This window comes from Limulus polyphemus, unplaced genomic scaffold, assembly GCF_000517525.1.
Source record: "Limulus polyphemus unplaced genomic scaffold, Limulus_polyphemus-2.1.2 Scaffold1921, whole genome shotgun sequence".
In the NCBI taxonomy this organism is placed as follows: domain Eukaryota; kingdom Metazoa; phylum Arthropoda; class Merostomata; order Xiphosura; family Limulidae; genus Limulus; species Limulus polyphemus.
The window spans coordinates 138539-153188 of NW_013667531.1; the positions used below are offsets into that span (position 1 = coordinate 138539).

Genomic DNA, 14650 nt, shown 5'->3' on the forward strand with positions numbered 1-14650 from the left:
ACACACACACACACACACACAGAGATGGGTGAAAACATAACCTCCATCACCTTAGGTGGCGGAGGTAATTATTAAAAAGTATATGCTTTCAGTTTCGAACTGCCCAATCTCCTCCTTCCGCATAAAAGTACATGGGACACAAAAAGTGAAAATGTCTATCAAATACAAACACTCCTACAATTTTATATCTGACTCTTAAAACATTAATCTATTCCTTCATTTTCTGCTGAAAACTTTAACCAAAGTTTGAAATAAACATTATTGTTTGACATATTTATGTTCAGAATGCATTTGGTATTTTCAATCTCCAAAGCATCTTTTGTGACGCAAGAACGGCTAGTAGAGACCCCTAAAGTTCGTTGTTCTGCTTCATCAGGATTTAGGTCTTTGTTTGGACCTTGGAGGGTAAGAGGCAATCTTGACCTCTTCCTTCCTAAAGTTCAAACCTTTTGATTTCTAATTTTAAACTCCTGACCATAGTAAGGGCAACAAATCAGCAGTATCCACAACTTACAAGAGTACTATTAACCCTTTCGAGACGGGTAACGGGTGAAATGACATGTCATCTCGTTTGTTGACTCCCATTCAAAATTTTATTGACCTCCTATTTCATGAATTTATGTCAATAACTTTGGTATCAGATTGTAGCTTAAAATTAAAATTTTAGTACTATATATTACATAATTTCTTAATTTTAAAAGTAGATATTAAAAAACACAGATAAACATCGATTTTTGTGTGTCGCGTATTATGTTGAATACAGCACTGGTTCAAATTAGTTGTTTATGATGTCAAAATACTAAGTCTATAGTTTTGAACGAATTAGGAACTCTAATTACCGATATTGACAAGCTAGAATATAAAATAAGAACGTTTTATATTTTCTATTTGCTAAGAGATTGCTCATGTAATAAATCAAACACATTGGCATCCCGCCCAGCTCTTTCCATTTTTAGAAACGCTCTCTTATATACACTTACTTCTATATATGACATGAATAAGTAATCGGAAGCTCAGAATATCCTAGAATAGGGGATTTACGGTCACATTGTATTAACCAGTCTATGTTTTAGTTTTCAGCTCAGGCACTACTCGGATTGATTTTTCGGCATCCGAGTAGTAAAAGTTGGATATTCTCAGGGTACTCCCGTTTTCCTCCCACATTTAAATTAAGGATATTTGGACCTTTAGCTCCCTACCCACCGTTTGTGCTACTCCTACAATCAATTCACGCATTTTACAAATTCTGTGTAGATCAATCTATATCAGGTAACTAGTCGTATATGATTTTTTCACTTCTTGGTCTTAGCTTTTAAATTCCCTCCGTTTTTGTTTTTTTTCAACAGGTTTCTAAACATTAAGCCACTCGTTGAAATTTAACACATTAGCGGGACGAAGAGAAAGTTTAATAATAGTTGGAGACGGCTTGAACGGGTAATGAAGAAAAACTTTAATATAAGTTTAACATAACAGCAAATGTATAACATTTAGACAAGGTTTTGTAATCAGGTACCTGATGATGACAAAACCTTGTCGAAACGTTGTATATTTGCTGTTATATTAAACTTATATCAAAGTTTTTCTTCATTACCCATTCAAGCCGTCTCCAACCATTATTAGTCTCAAAGTGGGTTCCTCGTCATCGAATTTGAAGAGAAAGTTTATTCTGAACACCCCCGGTCAGACGTCTTTAAAACGAAATTACAGTTATAACAACAATAATGGCTAAAAGTGCGTGGCATGTTCAGCAACATATCGCAAATCAACTCTTAAACTACTGAGCCAAAAACACCCAATGTTTACAGGAGCTTCTAGTTTCTGCTTTATAAAAACACAAAATTTCCTTGTAATCGTACAAAAACATTTAAATCAGGTCTTTTTCATGCCCATATTTGATATAATAAAACATGAAGGTTTCACAACACTAAATCATTCAGATACTTTTTTTTTTCATTACATATACGCCAACTCAGTAGGCCATTGTCAGAAGTCTTTTATTTTTATATCTTGTCAATACTTAGAAACTAAAGTTTTTATGTGTCAATATTGACTATTAAATGTACCCACATCTCGCATGGATTTGTTTTGTTGACTTAACGGGGACAGCATATATGTGTGATTCACCAAGCAGATCTACTGAATATGGGTCATCAGCAAAGATACCCGAGCTATGCCCTGCATTAAATTCTAACCGTTATACAGATTACTTATTCATTTAAATTTGATCTTCGGGGGATTACCCGAGTTCTACCAAATTACATCACAATTTAATTAACTAGCTCCTCACAACAACTTGTAATTTCAAGACACCAGATAGACGGACAAGTCTGCGTTATGTATATAGATGTTTTAAGCTTATTACTTTGTTTTTACTAAATAAACTCAAGTAAACAATTTATCTTTCTAATGCCTTTAACTTGTGATCATTTCGGGACATACTTTTCATAAATTTTGTTCAGGTTAAGTTTCTTTTTGTTAAAATAAATGTGACGTTATCATATAATAAAATGTTAAGACTTAGCATGCGTTGAATTGCAAACAGAATTATCTTTTGAAGGCTCTGTTTTTCTTGCTCATGGCTCAAGATTGTTCCATTTTTATTGTACAGTTTTAAGATCGACCAATGAAAGTTGCAAATAAACTCGGCTTGTTTATTCTAGTACTTTTATCTTGTGTTAGTCACCACTGTTGTGTCAAATGAATCAAACTTTGTCACTATATTGAGGAATTTTGCTGTATGACCTATGCATGAAACTTTGGACTTTGGAAACTTTCCGTTTGGTTGTTTGCCTACTTCTGCCCTCAAACGTCTGGACACACAGAATATGTCTTTGTGTTTTCCTGTTTGTAAATTGTTACTTGCATTCCTTTTTATTTTTTAATATAGTTCTAGCTAATCTATGTTGTATTATTAAGATTTTTCTAGGTGTCTGATACATATTTTTCTTGAATTATACTCAGAGTTTTACACCCAATTTCAACAAAGAATGATATGTAACGATTCCATTCATTTACACAGAACAAAATAATAAAAAATCAACTCCATTGTAACCTTAACTGTTTCACCCACACCATAAGTAAGCTAGAATAAGTAAACGCTTTACAGTTGTAATTAAAATTTGCTGCCTTGTCTTGGAAACACTCGTTTCTACAATCCAGAGTTATAATAGTTCAAAAGTTAAAATACAAAAATGCAGAATATTCTAAAACTGAAAATTTAAAAGTCTTTGAGGAATTACTTCTGTTAGTTCAAGCTTTGATACAATTATTTACAAGATCTTGTTTGTTCAAAGCACATTTTGAAAAGTTAAAAGCAGGATGCACATATTCAATTAATATTTACAATACCCTTGGACTACACTGAGATATACATGGTCTGGACAGTTATTTCTGATTATACTTATCAGACAGGAAAGAGGAAATATGTGAAAAATTTTTTAATTGGCCAATTATTAAATATAAAATATATACATACAATAAACTTAGTTTAACTCAAAAACTATAAAGTAGAATTAATTTGGTTAGGTCTTTACATGATTTGAACTATGGATTACATACACACATATTCATGCTCATCTTAATTTTAGTAAGAGTTGATTACTTACAGTACAAGAACATGAACTTTAAATATATAAAACTATAAAGTAGAATTAATTTGGTTAGGTCTTTACATGATTTGAACTATGGATTACATACACACATATTCATGCTCATCTTAATTTTAGTAAGATTTGATTACTTACAGTACAAGAACATGAACTTTAAATATATACAAACTGTTTGACAAATATGTTTTTAACTAAACAGCTACACGGAGCATAAAAATTTGTGAACTATATTAAACAAAGCAAAAAAGGTTTTTACTATTTTTATGTCACAGACAGCTGCAAGACAAAAATATCAGGACTGTATATTGAAAAATATATATGCAAACTTTTTTTTTTTAATCATATCAATACTAGATTCCCTTACTTTGAGGCACATTCAAAATTAAATTGGAACACTTTAAAAGATTTACACAGATTTAGCCCCTTTAAAAACAGAAATGGGGGGGGGGGTGAAAAACTTAAGTGCAAAAACTTCACCCAGATTGTTTCCATATATTTCTCACATCGATACACAAATTTTATAGGAAACAGAATTTATATGACTGTAACAAGCATACTTGCTGCTATATTTTGTCACACAGAAGATTTGTATACTTAAATTTGTGCTTGTAAGTGATAATTTCATTTGTGGAATTGTATCTTTATACATAACTTATGGATATTATGAAAAGTTTCTTTTAAATCAAAATTTTGATTTCAAACATGGAATTAATCAAATTTACATATTAATAAATAATCCATAAATATACAATAAACAAAAACCAATATCTTCATTCTAATATTAAATTGTATGCAACTAGAAAGTTCTAAGTTTGAAGAAGAGAGTTCCAAAGTTAAAATAAAGTTAACTGGCAATATATTTTATGAACAAACAAGATTCTTCTTAAGGTATATATATGGTTAAAGGTTTTAACTTAATTATGACTGTGCACAATTTAAGATTTCAGCATTTCTAAAGTCATTTGGCAAAACTATCATAATATACATGTTCAAGCTTGTATTATCATTCTAAATGTTTAAAGTCCTTTTTCTGGGGCTCTTTGAAAATTGTCTGAGGTAGAGTAAGCAGGTGTCACTCCATCTTCAGTCACTGTCTTCTTCACTCCCATCACCAGATGTTGTAGTCTGTTGCACACAGCTAGAATAGCTACAGCTGAAGCTCCAATACTGACTACAGCAGCACTGATCACCATGAGTACCCCACTCAAAAGAACCAAACCTGCCATCAAGAGTGTTCCTAAAATACATGATTATATTTTCAGATTCAGATATTGTTGTGAAAGTTCCCCATTTTCACAATATAAAATATAACTAATAACTAACTAATTTTATTTATTAAACTAAGAAAACAAGTTTAAGATCTCTTATCTGTAACAACTGTCTCAGTAGAAATACAGAAACATTGTCATGTTTCATTCATTTTCATGATCTGTCTAAAAAAAAATGTAAGAAGTGATCAAAATGTCATCTTAGGACTTCATCCAAAACAGACAAGAATAAATAACTGTCAATTCTTTAAATCCTACAATTATATAAGAACAATACTCAATTCTCTGCCACAAAGTGATTCATCAAATACATCAATATCCTGGTCAAAACCTCACACTACAAATATGTCCGCTCATATTGATCCTATAATTTTCTAACAGACTTTCATTTTACTTCATTTTGAAAGTTTTGGTGAACATATGAAGAAACTGCTTGCAAAAATCAAAGTTTACTTCTAGTTTATTTTACATTGATATCAACTAAATAGCCCAAAAGTAGTAAGAGCAGAAAAAATAAATAATATATGCATGTGTGTTGTATATATTATTTTTTTACAAAATGAAATATAATTAGAAAATGTTATCTTACAAGAATTATCATTACTGAACCAGGTTAATATAATGAAAATCATATAAGGTTATCACTGTACTTCAGCTGATGGATTAATTAATTGATCAAATTTATATATTTTGTTTTCAACTTTTAAACATTAAGTGTAATTGTAACAACATTTGTCAGGTAGTGCATCCTTAATTTAATGATGCTTTGTTTACAAACACCAGACATGTGTATTGTTGACACACCATGGTTCATCAAAGTGGCCAAGTTCACTGTACTAAGGTCACATGAGTGCAATACAAACTTACAAACTTGTCATTATAGCTGCTGCCTAGTACTTTCCATAGAGTTTTAATGAATAAAACAGTATGGCTGTAGTGTATATTACAGTAAAATAATTATTCCACCAATCATTTTCTACATCTGACTTGACATTTTTCATAATGGCCTGTCACATTAACCTTTAAAACAAAAATTAGGTATTTTCTGTCATGATTATTTAAAATAATAATAATTTTTCTTGGTCTGCTAGCTTAAAAGCTTTATTGATAGGATTTAAAAAAGGTTTCAACGTAATCCATAAATGCAAAAAATTAAAACCAGCTAAGTAACAAAAAACAAAAAATGACCCAAACTATTTGGCCAAACATTTTAAAAATTATAAGATTCATGACTATTTGAAATAACAAAAACTTAAAAAATTAGTTGAATCATAACATAGGAACATTTCTGTTTATGTGTTTAATAGATGAGTGCAGTAAACAAAATGTGAATACTTGATTAAATAAACTTAGCAACTTCATATGCAACTCTGCTTTTGTGAATAGATCACCCTAAAAATGAGGAAAATCTGTAACATCATAAGAGAACAAGAAAAAAAATACATATGGGAAACAAATAAATTAATGAGGGGATATACTTATGCAAATGATTTAAAATTAATAAAAGTTTAAGAAAGCATATTGCATGAGACACCTGGCAACTCTAATCACCTACAAACTACAGTGTTGCATATCAAATAATAAAGTTAGAAATACATATCTATGTAAAAAATAAGACAGGTTAAAAATTACAAAACAAAATATAAAAAATTAAAGAAGAAAATTCTGACGTAACTCGTAAAGTTTTTATATGCACAAAGTAAAGGAAAAAATTTTTTATAGTGAAATGAGGTTTTAGATCAAAGATACTCATTTTTAGCCACAGCATAGCAGCTCATAGAATGACTCCAAGCTTGTTTGGTTTTTTAGCTCATAGCTCTAATCTCTTGACTGATTTGAGACCTAATTACAGGACTCATGAGGTCAAACCTTTTGAATGATGTATTTGACCACACCCAAGGTCTCATAAATTAATTTACTCTAATCCTGCCTAAAAGAATTTCAATTTGAGAGTTGGCTGATAGAGATCCTGATAAGTAAAAAAAATGAATTGGGTATACACATGCCCCATGCTTGGTATTGCAGGCACACAAAAGTATAGCTAATAAAAAGGAAGAAAAGGTCTCATAAATTAAGTTACTCTAATTCTGCTTAAAATAATTTCAAGTGCCATGACTACTGATGATTTCCTTTTGTTTCATTTTACAGACCACTTATCGAAACAGTCAAGGTTCTTTTGAACATGAGCAACATACTCAATAGAACAATTATTTCAAGCATCTCAGTAATTAGGAAATTTTAAAATAATACTGTTCAAAAAACTATCCAAAATTTTGACATACATAACATCCTAAAATATATACTTATGAAATACCAAGATTCCAATATTAAACTTTCTCCCAACCAGAAAAATCGCTATTGATCATCAATCTTTGCTTTTCAACACTAAAATAAATTTTTCATCTACTTAAATTTCTTACCAATTTGATAAGGTTAATAATATCTGCCATTTCCCAGCCAGCTTTGATGCCATGGTATTTGGTAAAAGGCTTCATTGGCACTGGATAATGAATATGGGAAATATAGTGTGCTTAACATATTCTTCTTTGCTTTGACTCGTAAGTTCTTAAGAAACCTTATTATCAGTACTATGTATGGTATGTATGTCAATAGTTTGGATGTTAAATCAAATGTATAATTAAACTAGTTTTAAAATGATAAATTTATTTAAAGATAGCTTTGATATATGGAAACATCTGTCAGCTGGGTCCTTGCATAATAGAATTTTTCGACTTCCTGCCACAACCTGCTAATCCTATCAACCACATACTAAAATCTTTGCACTAAGTAAACATTCTTCAGTTTCCCCTCTAATTACAAACTTATTTGGGTATTTAACCAGAAAGACCTTTTAGGTGAAAAACCTCAGAATCAGTAACCACTTCTTCCACCTTACTGGCCACAAATTTAACCAGTTTGAAAGGATCATCATGAATAAATGAGCAGAAAATATTCCCTGATCTTCTAATATGGTTAAAATGTACTAAGCACCTTGGCCACCTTCCTTCAACCTTTTTAAAGCTCTTCTCTTCCAATATCCAGTTTTTTAGAAGCTTTTAAAATTCATTTAAGTTGTTTTATAGTGTCAAAATAAACTACAGGTTAGCCCTTATACAAAAAATCAGTAGTCTCCTCACAAGATGAAAGAATTGGTGAAACAAAAAAAATATATTTTAAAACTATGTTCACTGCTACCCATTTAACTTTCAGTTTTCAAGACAAAATATTTGCAAATGATCTCATACAACATATTTAATTATCTTATGAGTAGCATTTGCACTGAAATTTGCCAGATTTTTTACACAATCCTTTTTTTACAGGAATTTATTATCAATACTTCATCAGTAATCTTCCTTTTGTCAAAAATGTTTTTTCTCAAGTACCTTCTTAAGCTCCCACCAGCTTCTTTAGTAAATTCTTCTCAATTATCTACATATTTTATCAAAACACAAGTGCTTTTATCCCTTAATGTTTTTAAAATAAACTTCAAGATTTACTATACTTCACAAATAACAAAATTACAAAAACTAATTTCAATTCAGAGACTAAGAGCATTATTAAACTACTTGTCAGACAGACATAATAAAGTTATCCTTTCCTCACACTGGTGTAGACAAGATAAATCACAGCTACTAATAACATATATGGTACTGTACAACACATCTTTCTGAACTTTTCCAAATATGACATTTTGAGCAATATACATTTTACAAGTTTGTAAATCATTATTAAGTGTTAAGTACTTAATCATTATTTAAAAAAAAGGATGATTTATTCAATTTTCTCAATTTTTTCAATAAAAAAGCATTGCACTTAGCAAGTTTTGAGAAATGCTATTTAAAACCTCTTACAGGTATTGTGACAATTACTCATAAAAAATATGTATATATACACACACACTCACCTTCAATGAATAAAAATGCCAATAACAAGGCTAACATTACTCCCAGAATGAAAGTAGCAAATGCTATCAGTGGTATCGAGCACAAACTAGCAGTTATTGTTACACACAATGACAGAATGGGGTATTCCTGACACATTTCCAACCAACGCTGCACTATCTGATTATTTTTCAGCCATTCTTGAGTACTTTCTAACATGATGTGAAGTTCTAACCAAAGTATTTCAAGACCAGAAGGCATGTTGTTTAGATTTCCAGAAGAAATCTAAGAAATTCAACAAAAACAACAATTTCAATTGTTACTGAAAAAAATTAGAATCATATGATATTAGTTCAACTAATAAACAGCACTCAAAGTTATAATTAATTATTTTACAGCACTACAATACACTTATTCATGCACAATCAACAACTGTGTCTGGATAATGAGGCATATATTTGATTATAGTGAAAACATTTTTAATTGAAGCATCCTGGATGTGGTTGTTGAATAACAGTATATTCAGCTTGAGATGCTTTAAGTGATTGAGCTTCTTCTTGACTGTATATTTAACTGAACAAATTTGAATGGAATCCATTTAAATATTTTCAATAGATAAAATATTTTAAGAGATGGGACTTAACTTATGATAAATGTGTCCAGAGATGCATCATTTGCTTACTTCACTTATCTGTTTAAACTGTTCAAGAACTAGAATTAAAGTAGCAGTATTTATATTATGGATGGTCTATAATACTTTATAATTCAGCACTTAAGTAATAGCTTTTCCTGACAATTTTGCAACTATATCTTTTAAAGTATTGCAGAAAATTTTAAGTACTTCTTTTGTGTTTGTAAAGAATGTCTGTTCAAGTGACAGAATGAGGTAAAGTGGATGAAAAATTAGACTTTCACTGTGGTAGGCTGCATAAACCTGACAGACACCAAATGACTACATATTGAAATGTCATAACATTCATATAAATGACATACGTATTACAAATGCATTAACTTTGAATTTTCTGTGATACTTGAACAAATATAATCTCTTACATAACTGTCATAAAAATAAGCATTATATTAGTAGATTGAAAAAATTCTGTAGACTGTAAACAAAATGAACATAGTAATTTTGATACTAATAAAGAGTAAGCAAAGGTTTCAAAATGCATTTACTATCTATCCTTATTTAGTGTGGTCTTCATCCATCCATAGTTCAGTAATAAATTGTTTTATTATAACAAAATGGCAATAAATTGGAAATTCATTTTCTTCACATGAATATGACCACAATAATATGCCTGGAAGCATTACCTACTGTTAAAGTGTCCCAATCAAACTGGTCTAGGTAAGTCTCCATACTACTTGTTGGGTCAGTTTTTATTTTTAAGCACTGGTTGTATGTAAGTGACAGTAGTTTCTCCCATTTTCTATTCATACAATGCCACATGATTGTTATTTTACCTATTCACACAGAAGTTAAGTAAGTTGAGTACCACTCCCACTGCTTGGCACTAATTTGTCTCAATGCCTGTGCAACTGCTGTTAATCTAGTTATTTTTGGAGATTATAGCAGTGACAAGTTTGCTACTAATGTCAGGTTCTTCATTATCTAATAATGGCAAGCATCAAGTTGGGCAATAAATTTTCGAACTTTAAAATATTACAGAAAAGGATAAAGGTTACTACTACTACTAGTAATGAGTCAAGTATCTATGTAAGTTGTAACTTTAAAAAATGCAGGACTAAAGTGCTCATGTAGACATGATATCAAAAACTAAAAAAGTAACTTCAAGTTCAAGTCAATTTCATCTATACAACGATCAAATCGATGTAACTTATGAATATTAAAATCTATATTTCGTTTATTATACATCATTGTACTTATACAAAGTTTATGTTATGATCTTATACTATTACTAGTTATAATATATGCCAAACCCAATGCTAACACATGCATGGCGTCACAGAAAACAGAGAAAGATTAAAAGCACGAACGATTTGTCATTCCCTTACTTTCGTTTTATATCTAGTTCTACTCATACACTTATTTATTATAATAGTTATAGTAATAACTCAAACTTAAAGTTCAAATTAAATTAAAGTTTTAAACTTCAAATTGCAATGTTCATACGTCATTTTCCAAATTCCAGCCATTAAATTTAAAATTATACCATCAACAGCAGTGACTACTCATCTAGTTAGAATATTTATCTTTAACAGTTAAACTACTGTAAGTAAAATGTTACATTTAAAATAACTTTTATATCTTAAAGTTATCATATTACTTTAACTTTTAATTTTACAGTACCATTGTCATGCACTGTCATACACCAAACACGAATGATGCATGCTTCCAACTGTACATCCACTAACCACGTGCCTTACTAATCCATAGATGCCACCACAAATTTTGTGTTACTTTTTTGTACATACAAATTACCTAACTTGCTTCTCAGTATAAAAGTTAGATATTTGTTCCATAATGAGAAATTCATCATAAAAATTTAATAAATAACACCCAATGTTGTTTTACAAAAGGGCTTTTTTGTTGCATCAATTTTCTCTAGTTGTTTACTGAAGTTTCTGTTTTCTTTTCAATGAAGGCACACATGCCAATGTTGTATGTACGTTTAAAAAATGCTCACTCCCTCCTCACCCAGTAGCACAGCGGTATATTTGCAGACTCATAACTCTAGAAAAAAGGATTTCGATACGCGTGGTGGGCAGAGCATATATAGCTCAATATGTAGCTTTCTGTTTACTACAAACAAACGAACTTTTAAAAAATCTTTTGAGAAGGTACTCTACATTAAGTTAACCTATATTATATTCACGTCGCATTGTTGGAAAGGTAGACAGATGATAATTAGAACGTTTTTTTTTGTTTTGTTTTTATCGATTAAACGAAATAATTATTATTATTTAAGGTTGGGTTATTTAAGGTGTTTGTTTTGGAATCTTTGCTGTCTTTAATTTGTATAAATGTGCTTATAGAAATATAATTTAAAGCTGTTAATGACTCTAAATGTTAGGAAAAGTTGATACTGTGAATAATTTTAAGATTTAGAAAGATCACGAGATTCACGACAGATGTATTATGTGGACAAGTAGATAACACTTAGGCTACCAATAGCAGAGCAAAACGTCTTGATTACAAGATGTTCCTTTAAATGTAGACCTTGTTCAGTGGAAACCGAGAAAACAAAACAAGAGTGTCTATTTTGTGTATGTATGTGTGTGTGTGTGTAGGGGGGGGGGGCAGGAGCATCACACCCACTTTGCTTATGTAAAGCAGAGAAATTCAATGCCCGGACAAACAGGAGGTTCGCGGATTTCGTATGCGGGTGTGTTTCCCGATGGTTGTGATGGTTGGACCACAAAGAATGAGACAAGGATACACAGATTTACATAATGGGCCAATATTTAATGGAGATTTTCACAGATTTTAAAAATGATAATGCATTATTATACAATACAAGGCAAGTTTGTTTGTTTTGAATTTCGCGTAAAGCTACACGAGGGCTATCTGCCCTAATTTAGCAGTGTAAGACTAGAGGAAAGGGAGCTAGTCATCACCACCCACCGCCAACTCTTGGGCTACTCTTTTACTAAACAATAGTGGGATTGGCCGTCACGTTATAACGCTCCCACGGCTGAAAGGGCGAAATTGTTTAGTAGGACGGGGATTCGAACCCGCGACCATCAGATTGTGAGTCGAGTGCCCTAACCACCGGGCCTACAAGGCAAGTGCTCGTTTGTTTATACGTGTATCAGAAAAAGTGTGTATGACTAGTAAAAGTTTTGTTTGTTTGTTTGTAATTAAGCACAAAGCTACACAATGGGCTATCTGTGCTCTGCCCACCACAGGTATCGAAACCAAGATTCTAGCGTTGTAACTCCGCAGACATGCCGCTGTGCAACTGGGGGGGGGGCAGTAAAAGTGACAAAACTTTACTAAATTCTAAATAGATAAATATATATACATTTTCATATATATATATATATATATACAACACACACACATATATATATGCTCTTGCTGATGCGTGTTTTGTCCACCCCTCATAACTTGTCCCCCAGTGGCACAATGGTATGTCTGTGGACTTACAACGCTAGAAACCGGGTTTTTGATACTCGTGGTGGGAAGAGTACAGATATCTCATTGTGTAGCTTTGTGCTTAACTTCAAACAAACAAACCGTCATAACTTAGGCTAAAATATAAAAACAAATTATAAACAGAGAGTTCCCCCAAGTTAAAATGTAGTTCAGCAAAGTTAACTCTGGTTACTCTCACCTTACTCTTAATAAATAATAGGTGCTTGAAACAAAAATATATGCTCCACTATCCTGGGAGGGGGGGACTTATACACTATTCACTCACTGGTGAACTTAAACAGATACTTAGACATTTAACTCAACTATAGACGAAAGCCAAATGGAACTCGCACAAACGAAAATGGAAGTCAACTTTAAAGTCAGAGGAAAACTTGAAGCGTTTTCGGAAGGTAAAACAACACAAAAATATATAAACCTGTTATCGGTAATCGAAAGCGAGAACATCAAGAGTTCCCATGCAGAAGTGAGAGTTACGGAAATACTGCCTTGGAGTTTAGTAAAAGTTGCTAAAATCCTTGTAAAATCCGTGGAAATTTTAAGTAAATCTGGTGCAAAGCGTAAATTCTATCTAGATGAACCCTTACAAAACTCTGTAAATCTAGATGAGCATCTGCGTAAAAACTAGGAAAATTCTATGTAAAATCTAATGAAATTCTGCTCTCTCAAGCCCAATTAAACCCTCGTGTTTCTGATACAATAAAACAGTGATTGGTGCCCGATTGATCAGTTGGCCAATTGTCGAGTTCACCCACAGCTACTGTCCAATTCGCTGACAAGAATAATTTGATGTCTTATTTAAAAAGCACGTTTTTATTCCTGTAAGAACCTCCCCATGACAGATCATTCTGAAGTCATCCTCAAGTTCACTAAGTAAAATTTCTTATCACACTAACCCTCGACCACATCCATAACTCCTTCCTCTTCCTGTTACAACACCTCTCAAATTTATCGGGCACCTGACCAGTGAATGTGAGTTTTCCTGGGGTACTCCCGTATCCCCCAATATAATTCCAGTCAATGGATTTGTAGATCCCCGCTGCCCTGAAAGACCATAAGTCCTATAAAGGCAGTTTGGCTATTGAGAAGAATCACAGTGATATCACCCTATACTCCAATAATGCTAAAATGTTGAAATCTAAGTACAGCTCTTTACCTACATCACGAGTGTGGCGAAGAAGAGCTAAAGCTTCTGAACACCTCCAGTAATCTTCTGAGGCTTTACCTCTGAAGATCTTATACCAAAACAACCACCAAGAATTTGTGTAGGGTGTACTGTAAGAGAATCATAAAATAAGGTGTCTAATCTCCACTTGACTCAATTAGCCACAGAGGAAAGTTATAGTTAAAAAATCTTTTGAGCCATGTTCCAATTTTAGGAATTATAGTGGAAAAGAAAACACATTTACTGACTTATTAAATTTAACTTAAACTAAAAGAGATAGAAAATTCAATACTACCACGCGTGACCTGCTATAAAGTAACAAGTTCTAAGTGTTCACTATAACAGTTGTTGCGTATATGCTTGTTTGTTTGTTTCCGGTAGAAATTCTTTCCGAGGATTTTCAGCGATACAAGTCCTTTCTTGATTGAACCAGTTTATTCTTCCTCTATACAAACTTTTAGTACACAGAAGTTCCACAATCAGTACGTTTCTCGTCACTTTAAACTTAACAACTTTTATAATACACGCTATAAATTACAGCGATTCACAATCTCGATAACTTCGCTCTCAACTAGTGCAAAACACACACCTTACTACTCACTAGCTCAAAA

General features: G+C 31.9%; 1 protein-coding gene across 1 annotated transcript; it reads right to left on the minus strand.

The window, feature by feature from the left end:
* Positions 1 to 3420: 3420 nt before the first annotated feature.
* Positions 3421 to 11418, minus strand: LOC106465364. Its single transcript, XM_013925586.2, has 3 exons — positions 11069 to 11418; positions 8781 to 9042; positions 3421 to 4845 (listed from the first exon to the last, which is right to left on the minus strand). The coding sequence occupies exons 1-3, from the start codon at positions 11075 to 11077 to the stop codon at positions 4625 to 4627; spliced, it is 492 nt and encodes a 163-aa protein (XP_013781040.1). The 5' UTR covers positions 11078 to 11418; the 3' UTR covers positions 3421 to 4624.
* Between the last annotated feature and the right edge of the window lie 3232 nt (positions 11419 to 14650).

Bases quoted from the DNA above. Each gene is read 5' to 3' on its own strand.
- LOC106465364 (XM_013925586.2), bottom strand. The intron at 4,846-8,780 runs GTGAGTGTGTGT...CATGTATTTTAG, and splicing joins GGCATTTTTATTCATTGAAG to GAACACTCTTGATGGCAGGT.